At 30.8% G+C, this 21,602-nt stretch overlaps 1 protein-coding gene across 1 annotated transcript; it reads left to right on the plus strand.

Moving 5' to 3' along the window:
* The first annotated feature begins 6,349 nt into the window (after nt 1-6,349).
* Nucleotides 6,350-11,216, plus strand: LOC119662021 (zinc finger protein swm-like). The gene is made up of 4 exons (XM_038071561.1): nt 6,350-6,432; nt 7,414-10,362; nt 10,544-10,672; nt 10,782-11,216. The coding sequence occupies exons 1-4, from the start codon at nt 6,415-6,417 to the stop codon at nt 11,046-11,048; spliced, it is 3,363 nt and encodes a 1,120-aa protein (XP_037927489.1). The 5' UTR covers nt 6,350-6,414; the 3' UTR covers nt 11,049-11,216.
* Nucleotides 11,217-21,602: the final 10,386 nt, after the last annotated feature.

The raw sequence follows: 21,602 nt of genomic DNA on the forward strand, positions 1-21,602 counted from the left end.
CGGCTTCGAACCCTGTATTGCTTAGTTCCATTTGAACTGTGCCACATTGGAAGGCAACTGCAGTAACCATAGCTGAAGTTGGTTACAGTTATTGTTACGTTGACGCTCTACCCATGTTGCTTGCTGCTCGCACGTTATAAATGCTGTCTCACATGCATGATTACGTAGTCATGCATGGTTGTACTGCAAATGCAGAGAATTGGTCCATTGTAGGTGCTATTTTTCTTTAGGTGTCTATAGGTGTGGCGATACTATTGTTGCAATCTTTTGTTGCTCCAACACTTTGGTTAAAGTGCTGTCGAGAGGCACGAGTTTGTGGGGCGCAGTTGCATAAATTTCCTTGCGGCTCTTATGCACCTAAAAATTGTGTGCACCACAAGCGCAACCAATTTATTTAGGCACCTATAAAAGGAGCAAATTCTAAACTAAAGTGTTTATTTGAATTGCATTGCGCGATGAAACGGATTTGGTTGAGTTTGTGTATGTGGACTCAACTCCAGGAAGCAGGATGTGTATATTTATTTTATTTTATTCAAATACACACAATTTCCACCCATTTTTTATTGGATGATATATGGGAGTGTTACTTAGGGTTTATATTTGTATTGGAAATTGTTACTGAAGTACCTTTTGAAGTTGTGGAAGTGCTCGTTAAGTGGCGAGCATTCAATTTAACAAAAAATTTTAGTTAGTGTAATTTTTTTTGTATAGTTTGGCAAAAAATATGAATTAACTATGAAAAATATTAGAAAGGCTTAACATTCGCATAGTTTTAAACGCAGCCCCAATAAATGTTAAGAACTACATGACATAGTAGATTTCCAGTAGTGCACCATTTTTTAATAAACTAAGTTAATTAGTTAATTGTGGTGGGGGGACAAACGAGTCTTCCTCAATTAGCTAAAAAAAAGAGTTTTGAATTCTCGTAATAGTGAGTAGTAGAGAGAAGGTCAAGCTAGAACCAGTCGAAGGCATTTAAAAATGTAAGAATCTGGCCAATGCTAATACTAGAGATATCGTCGAGTGTATGGAAGAAGGGGGCCCCCAGAAACTTATGCCTAATTCTGGCCAAACATGGGAACAGATACATCAGGTGTTCTGGTGTCCTTTCTTCAAGAGCTGGTAGACACGCATTACAGGATATACCACAGGGTACGCCAAGCCTAGTTCCATGCCGTTCTAGAGTAATAAACTTAAGATAAACGTAATTTTAATAGTAATAAGCTATTACAAACTGTGTGTAGAACTGTTTTAGTACTGTTTTAGTACTGTTTTAGTGTAATTCTATTGAATGTTTGTTGGGAAAGTATTTTCGTTTTTTCCAAAAAAAGGATTTATTGCACTATTTTTTACAGTTAACATTTTAGTACTCGTAGTTTTTGGTTGGAGTCTTTCCATGTATGAAAATTAAATTTTTTCGGCATATATTACTTTCTTACTTTCGAAACATACTGTTGAAATAAGAAAAAAACTAACCGAAGTATATGGAGTATATGTACTGACAGAAAATCAGTTCCAATATTGATTCGCAACATTTCAATTGGACAGTTTTGATACTTAATACGCACCATGTACTGGAAGTTCAGCTGATGATGAAAACATGGTGCAGACATTAACGATTATAAATCGGCAGATAACAACTAGTGGGGTCGCTAAGAAAATAAATGTGAAGAATTTAACCACTTATAGTAATACCAAATGTTTATTTAGTAACCAGTTTATACTGGTGATGAGAAATGGATTGTCGACAATATTTTTAGAGTTCAGATATTATAGAGTAAAATCAAATTACTTTTTTTGTTTTGTTTATTAGTGCGGCGGGGATTGGGGGAGTTTCTACGCACTTACCATATGCAAACTAACTTGAACGAACTAAACCACTCTCCCTCATTCTAAGAGACCCTATACTATCCCGGATCTACGTTAGTATTATCTCTGGTTAGGGTTCCCATTAGTCATTTAAGATTTTCAACGGTGTAATCTACGTTTAGATCCTACTGTTGCTAGCTTAGGTCCTACTTCGTCTTGATGTAATACATCTGCGCTCCAGCTTCCTTCTGTCGAGATCTACTCTTTTCAACTACAGGAACTTTTCAGCAAATATTGCCGTGCGATTTACGTTTGTTTTGTTTTCGTTCATTTTTTCTGCTAAAAGAATGGTATTATATCCACTTAAATTATTGAATGGTGTATTTTAATATTGTAAGATGTTACACAATCTGCTAATTCTGATTGCCAATTATTAAAATTTTTGTTCTGGATTTGAACATAGAGAACAGGTAGATATGTGATTTCAATAGAATGACTCTACTAATCACACGCTATACTTGTACTTGTACTTTTGATTGAATGGAGGCGTCCGTTTAATACTTCAATAATGTAAAGTCTTAAGAACCAATGTGAAGACTAGTAATCGATCTTTAAGAATGACTGACTGGCATGACTGGCATTGTGAAGACCAAGCACAATTTTTTATTTTATTTTTGTCTCTCATGTATTTACCTAAAAATGTTATTATAGCTGATGTTCGCTGTGGCTTACTCAATCAGATACGAGTATTAAGAGATTGTAAATTGGCACGTGAGATTTGGATGCTTTGGAACTATTTTTTATATCCATCTCGGATTCTTTCACTTAAGTAAGCTATTAAGTTTAATGTGTTATAAAAATTGCTTTAGCATTCATGAAGCGATTAAGCTTAGTTGTTATTAGTGGATAATAGAAGTTTTTTCTATAGTTTATTATTCAATTAAATTATTAGTAAATAAACATTACATATATATAATGGAAGATTTGGAAAATTCTCAGGTTTTAATTATAGTATTCAATTGAAGTCATTAATTAGTTTACATTCCATGTGTTTATTTTAATAGAAATTGAAGTACTCTAAAACATCAAGTTTGAATTATATATATGAAGCCTCATATTTAGTGGCCACAGGACTTTAGTAATGTCATCCGAGTCCCGTGTGTATAATTAATTTAATTAGTTATATACATTTATGTTAAATAATAAGTTTTTGTTTTAAATATTCTCCAGCATCCTGGTGATAATCCTAATATCTATTGTGCTGAAAATAAAAGTAAAAATGAGAATAAAAAAAGTTCTGGACTATCTAAACTATTTTTTCGTTATTTTGTGATGATATGCAAATCTGTGAACTTAGCAAAAGCAAAACGTTTTATGAAAATGTTAACTAATTTAAAAGGAAAATAAAATAATAAAAAGAAAGTATCCTCAAATACTGTATGTGTGTTGTGTGCTAACTTTTAATAGCCTTCCACATTGCAGAGCGAAGGATATGATAATGTTCTCCGAAGGTGCTGGAAGAAAATTGTTCATTTTTAAGCTTCATTGAGTTCAGGGAAGAAAGCATTTCGCTGCCAACTGCTGTTACCGTTTATTGCTGTTGCTGTTGCTGTTGCTGTTTGCTGCTGTTTGCTGCTGTTGGCTGCTACCGCCTGTGTTTGTTGCTGATGTAAAAATCTGTGCTTGATAGCCTTAAAGGAATATCTCAGTGCATAGAAAATACAACATTCATGATATTCGGCACTAACCGCAAAGTGTGATGAAATTTCCATAAGGAAACCATTTCAGAAAAAAGTAACGAAATAGCAAAACCAAAAAAAAAAAAAAGAAAAAAAATGTTAACACGAAAAAAAACTGAAATAAAAACCACCAAACATTGAAGCGCTTTTTAAGATACTTTGTATGCAAAGTGCAGATATTTTTTGTTGTATTTTATTATAACTTTTTGTGTTTGGTGTTATTGTTGTTGCATTGTTTTTATCCGCAAAACAAAATTTTAAGTTATAAATACAAAGGTAAACCGTGGGCAATACTAAATATTCTGAAAGAGTCCTGGGGGCTTTTTTACGCTTCATGGCGCCCGCATTCGTACGGATATCCTGAATGTTAATTCATTCGAATGTTGTTGTTTTGTTGTTTTGTTGTTCGAATGCCCTTTAAAGACTTATAAATTGCTACTTAATGTACAGGACGTGGTATTTTGACGGATTTACTTTAAAGCATGGTATTTTTTTCCAGTTGGTGGAAAGTATGGAAACCTTTTAGGTAAGAATAGCTTGCTATAAACATCTTTTACGAATGTTGCGTAGAAAGAAAAACACAGCATTCAGACCGGTAAGTTCCATTGTGCTATGAATCTGCTTGCGACAGAATATGAAAGGTTTCAGCTGCTCTTAAGAAAGTGGCAGGGAGTATTACAACAAAATGACAAAATTACAAGTTAGAACATAAAAGTAAAGCATGGCTTTGGTTTAGCTGGCTAATTAATACCTCATTTTGAGCTTGGAATTAGACAGGATACAAGCTCAATAATTGGTACTTGCAATACTAAAAAAAATTATTTGAGAATAAGTAAATATAAGAAATAATTGCAAGACCACTAATGATGAGTATTAAGAACAGCTGAAAAGGCTTTGATTAAACAAAAGTTCAATTAATTTTAAAATAACATAGTATTATTGTGGCAATGCATTACTATTTATTTCAAAATAAATTTCAAAATAAACCACTGACATTGTTTGTTTTTTCCAATTTTCAAATTTATGAAAGTTTTGAATTTCCAATGAAAGTTCACAATAGTTCACTTATTGCGTTGGTAACACGTTTTTCTTTACTGGCCGAAGTGTGTTAGAGAAAATAGTGTTCTTGTTTTGCCGGCCAGTATAGGCCAGCAATTTGCTGTTTTTTCCCATGCTTGCGGGCCACTGAAAACGCCTATTATAAGGCCTGAAATTTAAAGTTTCAATTTAAAGTTAAAAAAATAAATAATAATTCTTTGCAATTATTTTTAAGGACATTATTTTTTTTACATGATTGTGAATAAAATATGAATTTTCATGCCTTTTAATAGTAAAATAATAAATAAAAAAAGTAATCTATTTGTTAGAAGCAATGACAATAGTTAATTGAATATTTCGTATGTACCATACTTCCAAAAGTCGTTCACAATAGACAAATTCTTAGTCTTGGCAACCATGCGACTTGAGTTTCTTATTAGTTAAGCGATTTCAAGTAGGACTAAATAAGCCAGCAGTGTTGTTGTTCCATATGTTATTTTTAAAAAAAGCGGTTGTTTTTTTGTGATGTGCTTACAAAAGAAAAGGCCTATAATTATATATAATAATATGTTATGTATAATAAAATATATATTATAATATATATAATAATATACAGTGAAAACCGAACATTCGCAGTGTGTTTGTCCGGTTATGTAAGAGGTTCGCTTATGGGAGAGGGCACAAGAAGATAATGTTTAAATTGCATCCAAATAATATTTTGAATGAAGTTGAAGTTTTACGTATGATGTTATGGGTTCACTTATTTCTTCATTAGATCCTCCTTTTTAAGTTATGTCCATAATATCGCTTTTTTTTCAAATTTAATTTCAACATTGTTGTCTTCAGTGCAGACATTTCTGTCTATTTGGATAGACCCATTGAAATAGATTGTGTGCGAAATGTCATCTTCGGGGTCAATATCAGCAAGATCTTCATAAATTTTTGAAGATCCTGCTTTATGGAAGCAATTTTGTTTTATTGTTATGCCAAGATACTTTGAGAAAATAAACAATTTCCAGCATATTAAGAGATTTCAAAACCTCTGAGGCTGATCTTGATCAACTTTACGTAGCAAGTATGTTATTTTAAAAGTAAGGTCCTATTAAAAATTTCAGCATCTTGGATTGCCCCTTTGTCAAGGAGTTGTCTAGCTGCCGTTGTGTTTGGAATTAATTTATGAACTTTTAATTATATTTAATTAATTATTGGTGACTAAAGTTTACCATTTTTTACACAAACACAAATAGAATTTGTTTTATGGAAAAGTGCAGATTTTTAAAAGACTTGTTCAGTTTTTTTTTAATTTTGTCCGTTTCTGAGAGATTTCTTGATCGAAATGGTTTAAAATGAAGTGTCCGCGACATGTTATTAGAGCGTCCGGTTATGGGAATGATATTTGTATGAAAAAAATTAATGAAAAAGCTATGTTCCGGTTATTGAAGCTTCCCGGTTAAAAAACTGTCCGTTATGAGGAATTTCACTGAATCTAATAATATATATAATAATATTTATAGTAATATATATAATAATATTTATAGTAATATATATAATAATATAAGATTATAAACAATTGGAAAATAGCTTAGTAGAAAATTAAAAACAATTGTTAGTAAGCACAATATTAGGACGCCAAAAATATGTCCATGTCATAATCAATTACAATTTAATGAATATTCATTGGTACTTGAAAATAGTGCAGTTATCGATAACATATCGTTTTAGTGACATTTCTATACATATCGTTTTAGTGACGTGCAAAAACCCTCAAAAGTTCAAACGTGTAGTGAAATTGCTGTTTTGATAAAAGTTATATGTTGAAAATTCTAAGATGCCTCCAGAAATTTGGGTAAGAAATTATGCTTAACAAATAAAGCAAGAGATAAAGTACTTAAACGTTGCGGAAAAAATGATGCTGCAAAAATAATTTCTGGGTTTTCCAGAGGCAGCGCGATTCGTGTAATTTGCTTCAATTCATATATATTTTAATTCATAAATACCTTTGATAAACTTACTTTCACTTAGTGGATTGTAAAGAATAAAAGTGTTGCATTTACACTATTTCTGGATAGAAGTGACTACTAACTATTAATATAACAATCAGTTGACCACAGAAGAAATCTTTTTTTGTTATGAGTTTCACGTCAAGCATCCAAGTGTTTTTAAATAAAATTTCCTTTTATAGGTTTAGTTCGCTAATATAAATTAGAACTAGGCAGCTTTCTGCCTTCCGCGCTTAAAAGCGAATTTGTTTTATATTTCTATCTGATTGCAAACACCATAATAAGGTATAAAAATAATATAAAATAATATAATATAATTTCACATAAAATACATCTCTGCAAAGAGCACAAAAGTGCAATAATCTTATAATAGGTCTGTTCCACGAGCTACTCATAGTAACTTTGAGTAAACACTGTGTATACACAAGCGCGTTCCACCAGCAAAATTTCAAGTATTTTTGTGTAAATTTTACTTCTGTTTTACTCATGTTTTACTATGAGTAGCTCGTGGAACAGACCTAATAATTAACTTATTGCTGTTAAGATTTTTACATCTATTTAATGTTCATTTAATTTAATAAAATAAATTTATAAATAAATAAATAATATTTAATATATAAATAAAGTTATTAAGAAATGTAAAGTCAAGTAGTAATTTAATATTGTTTTGTGTCGACCACACAGGTGTTTTGCGTATTATCCAATTTTATATTCCATTTAGGTAACGAAAAATGATATTAATATAAATATAAATATAAAAAAGAATAATTATAAAGATGTGTTTTACTTCTTTATTATATAGAATATAACTTTCTTCTTGTATATAGATAAAAAGTAAAGACAATAATAATGGCGGATCCAAATCAAATGATGCCAGAGATTTTAAAATTGAATCAGCAGCAACTAGCTTATCTGGATCCGTCGCTGTAAACCCACCTACCAAAGTTGTTACCGATAAGGAGTATCTATCACGTGAAGGTCCTCGTAGGCGACTATCATCTCGTTCACGCTCTAATTTGTGTTCACGTTCTCGTACTCGTATGCGTTCCCCATGCAGTCGTTCATGTTGTCGCTCTGTAGAGCGTCCACGTCGTTCACGTTCTCGTGAAAGACGAGTTAGTGAACGTAAGAAGCCAAGGCAGATTCGGAAATCACCACAACCACCATCAACAAGAGATTCTCGTTATAGCACCTCTCACGATCGTCGTCGCGGTGTTAAACGTAAACGTGGCATAGACGATAGATCACCACGTTTTAATGATGCTATTAGTGTTGGAAGCAGTCGCAAACCGCGTGTTGCTCGAAAGGTTTCTCGGAGTAAATACAATTCATCCGAACGCGGCAGAAATAAAATTTATTCATCACGCTCTTCGTGTAATATCCCTGATCGCCATCAACATCCCCATCCCCATCCTCATCCTCATCCATTTTCCCATCCACTTCCACATCTAGAGCACGATAATGTTACGCGTCAACGCTGTCGTGATTTCGATGAAAAGGGTTACTGCGTTTGTGGTGAAACTTGTCCCTGGGATCATGGTGTTAACCCAGTGGTTTTTGAAAACATTAATAATACCGCTTTAATCAGCATGTCGTTACGTGAATATAACCCAGGTTCACCTGATATGTGGCCACGTTCAAATCCAAATATTCCTTTGGTGGGTGATACAGGTGCCATTATGACTAGAAGTCATGGTGATATGAATGCAGCTAACATAAACCCATTTACAGGCGTTCCCAGACCAGGTGTAGTGATGGCTGGACCAGTTGTATCAAACAGTGTTGCACCAAATCCAAATATTCCTTTGGTGGGTGGTACAGGTGCCATTATGGTTGGAGGTCCTGGTGCTATGAATGCAGCTAACATAAATCCATTTACAGGCATTCCCAGACCAGGTGTAGTGATGACTGGACCAGTTGTACCAAAGAGTGTTGCACCAAATCCAAATATTCCTTTGGTGGGTGGTACAGGTGCCATTATGGTTGGAGGTCCTGGTGATATGAATACATCTAATATAAACCCATTTACAGGCGTCCCCAGACCAGGTGTAGTGATGACTGGACCAGTTGTATCAAACAGTGTTGCACCTATTGCTAATTATGCACGCTCTGGTGTTAGCGGTACAATAGATGTACCAAACAGTGCTGCACCTATTGCTGATTATACACGCCCTGGTGTTAGTGGCATAATAAGTGTATCAAACAGTGTTGCACCTATTGCTGATTATACACGCCCTGGTGTTAGCGGCACAATAGGTGTACCAAACAGTGTTGCTCCTATTGCTGATTATGAACGCCCTGTTGTTAGCGGTACAATAGGTTTTCGTGGTATTACGCCGTTTTCATTCAATCAATCTATGTCTGCACCATTACAGCGGGAATTGATTACCATACCTGTTGTGGATATCAATGTGGAATCGAATGCAAGCGAAGGAGGTGACAATACGCATCACGGTAAACGTCGTTATGAAGGAGACGATAACAATAGTGATGGATCTACTCCAGGTAAAATGCCTGTTAAAGCACGTATTGGATCACGTGTTCCACTTATGCAAAGTAACTGTTCTCTTGAATTACGCAAAGTTCCACGCGGTCGTAACACCATAACCCATCTTAATAATCACTTTAGCAAGTTTGGTAAAGTAGTCAATATACAGGTTTCTTATGATGGTGACCCAGAAGCATCGATAGTTACATTTAATGGACATGCTGAAGCCAATTTGGCCTATCGCAGTACAGAGGCAGTGTTTAATAATCGCTTCATTAAAGTTTTTTGGCACAATTCAGATGCTAGTGCCCATAGCACTGCAACTGAATCAACTGAATTAACTGACCAACGTCGTAAAAGACAATATCACTTAAACAATGTTATAACCGCTTCTAAGCAAGCAGCTGATGCAAAGAAGTCATCAGCTCCAGCTACTGTTACTAGTCAATCTGCAGTCAAAAGTAGTACTGCTACTATTGCTACTATTGCAGGTAAGCCGACTATGACATCAATACGTGCAAAAAGCGTCATACCACGAAACTTATCGCCAGCCATTCCCAATGCACTGTTGCGTAAAAAACAAGGAGAACAACATGAGGCCGCTGTACAATTGGCAAACGGTTTGCGAAAACGTAAACAAGAATTAATGCAAAGCTATGTTAAGCAAATGAAGCAGGCACTCGATTTAGTTGAACGTTGCGAACCTAATGATCCTCAACGTCAACGTACTCTTGACACAGTCAAGGTTTTACAGGATTCTATTGATAAGTCACGCAAAGATATAAGTGCTGATACAAAACAGATGCAAGCTCAACTACTTAATTATAATCTCAATCACAACTATACCCACTATCATAACAATACCCTTAGCCGTAGCCATAGCCACAGTCATCATAGCTACAACCATCAACAACAACAGGCAACTCCACAAACTACCGCTGCAATTATCAAAAAGACCAAAGAGCAACAAAAGAAAGAGTTACTTGATATCGAATTGGAGTTATTTGCCCAGCAGCGAGAAGGCAATGATACTACAGCCATACAGAAACGTGTTGAAGAGCTACAACGTAGTTTGGGTGTCTCCGCAAATGGTGTGGGTCCATTGCGTCACCCACAACCGAGCACAAGTGGCAAAGGTACACATTATGCAGGCAATCGTCCAAATCGTCCAAATCGTGCACGATCCATGTATGCAGATGTTTCTACACGTGTTGATCGTCGTCCAAAGACAATCGTTATTACTGGATTTACAGCAGAAGAGGCTTATTTTGTACTCGGACACTTTAAGGTAAGATACAAAAATGTTTGAGTCTAGAAAAGTCGAGAAAAATTTTTATGCAAAGATGCTGTGTTGATTTTAGCTTCTTTAAAATTTATGAACAATTGATATTAATATGTGCTTAATATAAATATAAAAGTATTCTAATTTTTATAAACAAAATTAAACTAATCATTTTCATGTATTCTAGCATTTTGGTGAAGTTTTGAAGCACGATATCGACAAGAAAATACCGCAATTGATTATAACGTATGCCACACGTTTTCATGCCGAATATGCTAGTGTTCATGGCAAAGTATTTAAGAATAAACGTTTGCATGTAAGTGTTTTTATTTAAATTAGTAATCACATAAAAATCAATATATAATATCAAATATTTAATGAATAACAACGTTTTTATAATAACGATTTTTCTTTCTCGATAATAGATTATCTGGGCACCAGTAGTTACTGCTACCCCAGCAAAACCAACCGCTACTATAACTGCTCCTCTAGCAGTTGCAACAAGTAGCTCAATTGAAAAAGAAACTTCACGTTATAATGATGTAGAAGTTATCACAGAGTCTTTGGCTTCAGATAAGAGTGAGAAAGGTTCTAGCGATAGTGAGGATAGGCTTTTAAGTACTTTACCTGAATTGCGCTTCGAAGATGAAGAAGAAGATGAAGACGCTAAAGATCGGTCATGGCGCCGCTAAATATCAAAATTTTATAATATTCTTTACATTTAACTTTTTAGTCAAATACTTTCAAAAGTCAGTACATAAAACATAAATGATGACCACAAAATAATTTAAATTTTAATGAAGCATTTCGATGTGATTTTAAATACTACAAACTGAATGTTTATATCTAATAAATATCTAATAAATGCAATTAACTAACATCTTTTAATACTGATTCAGATCTATTAGGAAGTTTAACTGAAATTAGATCAAAACAATTCAAATTGCATAACTCAGTATTTTGAATGAGTTTTTTTCTTTAGTCTTGAAAGGCTGATGAACAATATCTTCGGATACACTTACTCAGAGCTATAATGCTCAGTAATATCATTATCTGTGGGAAAACTTGATATAGAAATTTCATTGTCAAGCTCATTATAATCATTAAAAGTAGTATTGAAAGTAATTTTATTCACTTTAAAATACGCTGCCAGCGACTGGCATCTACACAAAGCAAAATAAGAAAGAAAAAATTAAATATTTCGTTTAGAAAAAGGACATAAGTTTGTAAGTTCGTAAATTTGGAGTCACCGAGGATCTAGAGACTTGGGATTTCAATTAACGCAGTTCCTTACGGGGCATGGATGCTTCCGTGACTATTTACACCGGTTCAGCCTGGCAAGTAACCCCTACTACCAGTTTTATCCAAATAAAATTGAGAATCCCGTCCATATAATTGGAGACTGTATAAGATTCGTAGAAAGCATTGTAAAGTGTAGCCTTTACAAGTGCATAATCTCTAGAACAATAAATATTGTTAAAGCGAAGGAAATACTTAGTACACAATCGGAGTGAAAGCACGCTAAGTGCTCTTCTAACCTATCCTGTGAAAGAATACTGCAGGGATTTCCAGGATTTTAAGCAGAGAATGTAGGGACTAGGCATGTATGACGCCATGAGTCATGCATGAATCTGCCATGCGAATGGTATGGGCCATTTGTATCTTTCAAAGATATTTCTTCCAGGTTCGATACTAAAAAAAAAACAAAAAAAATAAAAATTTTAACGTGGTGCAATGTGAAATGTGCGTATGCATATTTTAAAAATTAAATCCACTCGCACAGTGCAGTGTGCATTCCGAACTCTGATTTAAACACATTAAATGAGAAAAATTAAATTAATCAAATAGAAAGAGAAGACGGCATCCTCCAAGAGTGAGCGACGGTGACACGGAGATACGGTGGGAGGAAAACATAATATATTTAGGGGTCACATTTGACAAACGGCTCAATTGGTATGAACACATGAAATGGAAACGGAATAGCTGCTCTAAAATTCTATATTTTCTTAAGCAGCTGTAATAATAATCACTTCAACCTCAAAAATAGAAAGTCACTATGTAGTCAAATAATTAAGCCAGCACTACTGTACGAATATGTTACATACAGCAAAGTCTCAAATACTGCATTAAAGCAATTACAGATAGCACAAAATCTGGCTATAGGAAGACTATTTAAGATTCCATGGTATATTAGAACAACAGACATACACAGAGATCTAAGGATCGACTCAGTGAAAAAATGTATCAGAGACAGAGCTCTAAAATTATTCACAAAATTCGATATGCTGCCCAAGATATGCTGACCTACGGTCCGTCATCAAATAAAAGATAGATAAACGACATGAATTCCAGCATAGTTAAAGCCTAGTGTGGGGCAGGGATAAGCCCCCCAGCCACAAAAGAGTAAAAGTGCGTAATAGCACTAACTGAAGAAACAACAACAACAACAACTTAGTAAAAATATATAATTTTGAAGTAAAATAAAAAAATATAGTAGTAAAAAAAACTAACGAAACCAACTAACAAAAGTTGAAAAGTAATTTAATGCAATTTACACTCATTTAAATGTAATTTCCATTAGCTTTTGTGTTGCTTTTATTTATTTTTATATAAATTTTTTATCATCATCATTAGTCCATTTGGTAGTGCGATTATTATTATACGGAAGAGATGGTCAGTACATATTTACAGGCAATTTCGGCTTGTGCTCAAATAAACACCCTCAGAACAATGAATGCCAAGCATGCATTGAGTAGTAAAATATAAAATAGCAGCCAAATCGGTAAAGGGCCATTAAGAACAAATAAATTTAAAAAATGTGCGCATAATCGAAATGTATTTTCCTTTATTGCCCTTACTTTTCAAAGATTTCGTTAGATTTAATATTGCCTGGTGATAACGAAACACGCCAATAAGCCAATGGCTGCCCGCCTGCCTGCCTGCCTGCCAGCTTATGGTCTATTTAGAAGAAGTGCCGATTACCTTGGCTTAACGAGAAAATATTGCTATGATCATTAGAAGCAATTTTTGCTTTACAGCAGCAATTTTCCTATTGTTGTTTTGTTTCATATCCTTTTATTTTATTTCTTCCCTTCGATTTGTAAGCCACTTTAACCATTTAAAGGCTAAAAATATATAGTTGAGATGTTGCTTTCGAAAATTACCTTCATGTTAAGGAGAAGCTGGCATATTTGTACTTTTCGTATATCAATCAATATTAAATGCTTTAAAACTATTTTAATTTTAGGTTTTTAATAATCAAAATGTTTTTATAAATATTTGGCACACACATTTTTTCACATTTATATTTTACCTTTTAGCGCAGTCAGAGAGCACTCTTTGATATAAGAAGAAGCGAGCATATTTGTACTTTTCGTATATCAATCAATATTAAATGCTTTAAAACTATTTTAATTTTAGGTTTTTAATAATCAAAATGTTTTTATAAATATTTGGCACACACATTTTTTTACATTTATATTTTACCTTTTAGCGCAATCAAGTAGCACTTTTTAACATAATATAGGGTTGTTGTTACATAGCCTGTTTCAGTGACATATCTATTATTAAAATTCATTTTATATTATTTTAATTAATTAATTTTAATTAATTTTTTTTATTAAATTTTATTTAATGATAAAATGATTAATATTATTTAATAATAAATTTTAATTTTATTAAATTTATTTATTATTTTCTTATATTTTTTATATTCATGTTGTTTATTTTTTGATTATTTTATAACCTTTGTTTCAGTTTTTCACACTTATATTTATACATTATTATTTTGTTTTAAATTAATTTTTTTTCATTAAATTTTATATAATAATAAAATAATTAATTCAATTTAATTTGATTTCATTTAATTTATTTATTATCTTTTTGAATTTTATATATTCATGTGCTTATTTTTTGATTTTTTTATAACTTTTATTTTAGTTTTTTACATTTATTTCTACACATTTTTATTATTTTTTTTGTTTGAAATTAATTTTTTTTATTAAATTTAATTTAATTATAAACAAATAAATTTTATTAAATTTATTTATTATCTTTTTGTATTTTTTAAGTTCTTTTTTTTTGATTATTTTATAACCTTTGTTTCAGTTTTTCAAACTTATATTTATACATTTTTATTAACTTTTTTGTTTCAAATTAATTTTTTTTCATTAAATTTTATATAATAATAAAATAATTAATTCAATTTAATTTGATTTCATTAAATTTATTTATTATCTTTTTGAATTTTATATATTCATGTACTTATTTTTTGATTTTTTTATAACTTTTATTTTAGTTTTTTACATTTATTTCTACACATTTTTATTATTTTTTTTGTTTGAAATTAATTTTTTTTATTAAATTTAATTTAATTATAAACAAATAAATTTTATTAAATTTATTTATTATCTTTTTGTATTTTTTTAATTTCTTTTTTTTTTTGATTATTTTATAACCTTTGTTTCAGTTTTTTACACTTATATTTATACATTATTATTATTTTTTTTTGTTTCAAATTAATTTTTTTTTTATTAAATTTTATATAATAATAAAATAATTAATTGAATTTAATTTGATTTCATTAAATTTATTTATTATTTTTCTGAATTTTATGTATTCATTTTTTGATTATTTTATAACTTTTATTTTAGTTTTTTTCATTTATTTCTATACATTTTTATTATTTTTTTTTGTTTGAAATTAATTTTTTTTATTAAATTTAATTTAATAATAAACAAATAAATTTTATTAAATTTATTTATTATCTTTTTGTATTTTTTATATTCAATTTTTTTTTTTTGATTATTTTATAATCTTTGTTTCAGTTTTTCACACTTATATTTATACATTATTATTATTATATTTTTTTTGTTTGAAATCAATTTTTTTTTTAAATTTTATTTAATAATAAAATAATTAATTTTATTTAATTTAATTTTATTAAATATATGTATTTATTATTTTTTTGTGTTCTTGTGTTTATATATTCATGTTTTTTATTTTTTGATTATTTTATAATTTTTGTTATAGTTTTACACTTATTTTTATAAATTATTATTATTGTTATTTTTTTTTTTTTTGAAAATACAGATGAATGCAAAAGTCTTTTATTTTTTTGTTGTGTGCGTTTTTTGTTATTAAATATTATTATTTTTTTTTGTTGTGATTTGCATATGTGTGCAATCGTTTTTCATTTCTGTTACGATTGTTTCTTTTTTGTAATTTGTTTTTGTTTTTTTTTCTGTTTTTTTTTATAATTTTGCACATTTGTGTTTTATTGCAAAATTGCACTCAAAGGGAAGAAAAATGCTCGACTCGGAAATGTGGCTGCCCAGTGAGGCGTATGCGCCCTTTTTCCTTTCACACATTTCTGGGTTTGAAAGTGTACAATTGTGTTTTTATTCATTTACGTCATTCTCCTTTGTTTTATTCTCGTTTTTATTTTTGCATTTTGAATTTAAAAGAAGAAAATTAATTAAAGGCAATTAAGAACACTCGCGTCGTTAATAAAATGAAATGTTCAACAAAATGCATTAAATCTGAAAAATTCAATATTATTTCGTTTTGTTTTCTCTTTTTTTTTATTGCATTTCACTATTATTGTTTATTTTTTTTATTTATATATATTTTTATTATTTATTTTGTTTCGTTTTTTTTTTTTGCATTTTTATTTTTATTTTCGTTTTAATTTTTTTTTTTTTTGCAATATTGAGTTCACACGTACCTTTTGTGCAGAAAACAGAAGAGAGAAGTAAGGAAATTTTAATGCAAAAATTGTTAATGAGCATCAGGACATAAACATGATATTTCGTAGTATATATCGTATATATATAATATGAACTAATTAACTTTTAATAATTTTTCGCACAGTTTTTATGGTTTTTTTGTAATAGTTAAATTAATATTATTGCACATTATTTAAGCAAGTCCCAGGCTGCAAATGACCATGGACGGGTATACTTTGTGCTGGTGTCCCCGTCCATGCTGTTGTTATTGCTGTGGCTATCGCTGCTGTTGCTACATATAAATTGAGAAAATATGTAATTAGTGGTGTTATGTATTTCTTAGTCCTTTCCAGTGAATTGTGTCCTGTCTGCAGCATATGAATATGATTGCAGCTCAGCTCAGCTCAGCTCAGCTCAGCTCAGTATGTGCATTATTATATTATTTGCACTTCCGATTACAATGCTTCTAATTGAACAACAATAATTATAAATGCATTTCGACTGCTTTTAATTAACCAAATGCATTGTTGTTTATTTTGCTATCATTTCTCTATTTACTTTCCCATATCTTGGTAGCATTTCACAGGATTTTCAGCACATGGCTAATACGTACAAAGCTTTAATTAATATATACAAATTACCTGAATGCGCTATATTAGTAGAGGAATTACGTATGTCTTTGGGTGTAGGTGTAAATCTCTCTTGAAACCGTTAATTTATGTCATTGCATTAAACTCTAAAATTGCATTTATATGTGGATTTAGAATTGTATGATATAAGACGATTATATATCTTAATTTGTTATGTATCACAGAGGTTGCGAGAAATATTAAAAGGAAGACAAATTATTTCAGTTATATGAATAATAAGTGTCTGGTATAGAAATTTAACAAAAAATTTGAAGAACAATAACAACAATGTACATAAAATCATATCTACATATACAAATTCGATAACACCAAGGTCAGGTTGACATTTGCTACCGAAACTTCTTATAATTTTTTTGTTGAACAAAAGTTATTTGTGTAAGTTTTTAGTGCTTATCGATAAGTATTGCATCATATGTTCCATGTTATATCTCTGCTTGCTTACGCATATTGATAATGATTTTTTTTGTGCTTGTGCTGCATCCGAACAAAGAATTGGCATAGACGAATATTTTTGGAATGCTGGAAACATTACAAATGCCTATTCTAGTTGTTTAGTTCTATTCGTGGTTATCAAATAATAGATTAAATTAAGTAATTTCATCTTTAGAATTGTTAGAAATATTGTATGTACGACTTATTTTTTTTTTAGTACCAATACGTTAATTTTTAAGAAATTGTGAATTTTATTTAAATCAAAATGTTATCCATCCTTGTCTCAGACTTTCAAAAACCATATTTTTGATAATGTATGAATTCCATGAATAAAAAATTGTGAATTGAGCTAGTTTTTGATTTTTTCACACTTTCTGAAGTGTTGGTCTTGAAGAGCGCTCTGTATTGATTGGAAAAAGTACTAATCTAATGGAATATATTCTCGTGCATAGTATAGCATGTAGTAGAATTTCACATTAAAGTGCTACTAACGTTTTCTTTATATGTCTTGGGATATGGGTCGGGTATTGTCTGGTAGTCAATTACTTTACGTTGTTTGTTGAATAGAGTTGGTCGTCTCTGGCTTAAATTTGTAGTTCAAAACCATCAATTGTTGTTGGTATCGCAAAATAGTAACAGTTTTTTTTGATCTTAGCAGCTCATACTATACCATTTCTTTATAAATTCGCCAGATGCACAACATAACCTTACTTTCATTAATGTTTTCTATTTGCTGTTGATATAGTTCGTCTAGATTAACTCATGATACTCAGTATTTCTTTGTGTTTAGGATTAAGAGAGTAAAATCGCGTTATTCATTGGGAGTCATAAGATAATGCAAAAACTTCCAACTTCGATGTTTTGTAAGCAATGAATTGAAAACCATTAAATGATTCTTATTGTTGGGTTCAATCAGTTCATGTGGTACCCATTTTCATACTTATGGAATCATTTACATGGCATACGAGTATAAATATTTGATTATGATTGCTTACTTGACATTAAGCTGTTCTACATGTTCTTTTCCCGTTTGGGATCAATAATGATTCCAATTTTACATCTTCGAACTTTTTCTGGTTGATCATTACCTTTTTTGTTGCTGTCATCAAAATCTATATGTTTGAATAGTTTAAATCAGTTCTTCCAAGTGTTCTGAATTCGTGCATTTTAGTTATACGTTTTTTTAAGTAAATCAAATTTTTCAGTAGCTTTCATCTTTGGATTGAAGCCAAAAAGTAATGTTTATGACAGATGTTGACATTTTACACTTTGATGTGGTATAACAAAGTTGTAAAATGCTATGAGTATATTAAAAAAGGATGCTTAGTATAAAAATTACGCCATTTCTTCGAAAATTTTACGATATACACGCAATCGTTCTATAGCAAATTTGAATTCTATCTAGATATCTTTTTACTTTGTGCCTATAAAAATTTAACTTAACATATGTAGGTAATATAAAAATGTATATTAAAATTATAGGTCTTTATTTAAAAAAGAGCGTTAGTCAATCAAGATTTATACTTTCACTTTCAAAAAGTTGATAATATTTTCCAATACTTATTCAACAAACTTCTATTATTGCTTAAGGATTTTTCAATTTCTACTTCTGACTTTTTGCAACATTGCACAGAATCTCTCTGGATAACCTCGTTGGCTTCATTTCGGATTCAAGTTAATTAAGTTCATTTCTTGCTGTTATGCAAAAATTTGAAAAAACTTTGATTTTTTGCCAATTTATTGGCAATCTAACACATTCCACTAAATTCACGTATCAGATTTGTATGTCAAAGTTTAAATCAAGCAAAATGGTTTAAGTCAATTGATTCGAGTCGAAATGAAAATGTGTATTAAAATCTCAGAAAGGATTTCATTAACGAGGAATGGAATCGAGCAATATTGAAATGCAGAAAATTTGAGGAGAGGAGAACGATGATTACCAAATACTGATTTCCAGAAATTCGAAGTTTTCAGTTTGAATTTTTATTTGGAAATATTTTCAAATATCGTTTGATATCGAGCATACCATAGCTCGATGGTATGCTAAAACGATATTAAAACTCTGAAGCTATCTTACTAATGCTTATTTTATGTTCATAAATGTTAAATTTGCGCTGTATTTTTTGGATTTGATGAACTTTTCTATCAACTGAAATCCTACATGACAAGATTGCATTTCTGTTTAAAATTTCAGGCACTTGCGGCAGTAATATTTGCACTATGTGAATTATTGCATATGCCATATGCAAGATGTGAATTTATTAAGGTTTGTGACCGGCATGGGGCGTGGGGCATGGGGAAAAAGTAACTAAGTTCAACTGCATTCATATCGAATAAAAGTTTTTACTTTTAATATCAAATGAGCTATGTGAAGTGAACTGGTATTTATTGCTTTCGATATATGGATATTGGAGTTATGGTTTTAAAATTATTGCCCGAAAATATTTATACACACGCTTAAGTGATTTTTAATTACTCATACGCAATGAAGACCCGCTGTTTTTCTCATTTGGTGGCGATGCTTTTGATGTAGTTTTATAGAATTGGTTTTAATAATGTTCATTTTAATGTGAAATAAATTAAAATATGTGTATTTATGTGAAATATTTGTTGAGAAAAAGTATTCATTTCTACGAAATCTTTTCTTAATAAACAAATAAAATATTTTGACCTAATTAACGTGTCAAAAATGTACTAATTTTTATATTAATATTGGTAATTATATTATTCATTTAATAACAAATCAGTTATAGGTGAATTCCTTAACATCTTTCCTAAGTTAGATGAAAACCACATATGCAATGCAGGAATTGAGCAGGAACTTAATATTTCATATATTAACTATAAATTTTGGTTGACATTTAGATTTAATTTCATCAAATATCTAGTTAATGTATTGGCTTCTTAAAGGAGATGTAATATACTAAATGTATACTAAATAGGTAAATACTAAATGTTTCGGATTTGCATCTCTAAAGTAATCCTTATGTCTAAAGTTCGAGTGGTCACTACTCCGAGGTAGCACAATGTGCCATTATTTGCGTTCAAGTGAGCTTTGGTGTAAAGAGTGACCGATCAAACCTGACTTAATCTATATACAGCATATTGACTGCATATTTCCTGACAATATTTGGTATTTTTTTTTGGTTTACTGCAACTTCAAAAATATAACTCTTCTATAGCATTTACTTATGAAATAATTATATGAAATTTTTGTTCAATTAGAGTAACATAACACAAGCAAACAATAAAAGCATATATTCGAAGAAAATAAAAATGACATTTAGTTTATATCTTACAGATATTCGTTCAGGGTCAGTAAACCTTTTATTATTCTTAAATATATGACTGTTGGTCGATAAATGTATAATTTTTAAAATATTTTATATTCAAGACTATATATAAATCTTCTTTTTCTTCAATCTTGTTTTACTCAAGACTATTGAAAAGTTTTATTTCACAACAGTTAATATTTATCGTATTAAAAATATTGTTGATATAATTTAAGTGAGTAAAAATTTAGGATCCATCACAAATACATGTACATAAATTAAAAATATATTATAGATAAATTATAAATATGGATAATTTATACTCCCCGTCTATCTGTGTCAAACCCATGCCTTTTGGCTTGGATAAACTAAGAGCTGTCGGTATTAAATTTTTTGACCAGAAATTGTCAAAAGCGGAAAAACCGCTGAATCATTGCTGAAACGCTGGTGAAAGCATGTTGCAACGACATCAAAATGTTGCTGAAATGCTGCTAAAGCGTTGCCGAAACGATTCTAAAACGTTGCTGAAATACTGCCGAAACGGTACTAAAATATTGCTGAAGCGCTGCTGAAACGCTATTGGAATCCTGTTGAAGCGATGCGGAAACGATACTAAAACGTTGCTAAAATGCTGCTGAAATACTGTTGAAGCGATGTGGAAGCGATACTAAAATGTTGCTAAAATGCTGCTAAAATACTGTTAAAGCGATGTGGAAGCGATACTAAAACGTTGCAAATTTGTTGCTAAAATGTTGCTAAAACACTGTTGATGCGATGCCGAAACGATACTAAAACGTTGCTAAAATGCTGCTGAAATACTGTTGAAGCGATGTAAAAGCGATACTAAAACGTTGCTAAAATGCTGCTGAAATACTGTTGAAGCGATGTGGAAGGATAGTTAAACGTTGCTAATGCGATGCGGAAACGATACTAAAACGTTGCTAATTTGTTGCTAAAACACTGCTGAAGTGCTGCTGAAACGCTGCTAAAACACAACGTAATCGAACTATTCAAGTAGTAAGTACCTGATAATAGGCTTGTGGCTACAGGTTCAGTTATAATATATCACAATAGCACTAAAAATAAAACTACAAAAATATTCATTATTTTTATATAAAAAACAAAAATATTAAAAGTTATTATTATATCACATAAAAATATCAGCA

The sequence above is a fragment of the Teleopsis dalmanni genome, chromosome X, assembly GCF_002237135.1.
Source record: "Teleopsis dalmanni isolate 2A chromosome X, ASM223713v2, whole genome shotgun sequence".
NCBI lineage: Eukaryota > Metazoa > Arthropoda > Insecta > Diptera > Diopsidae > Teleopsis > Teleopsis dalmanni.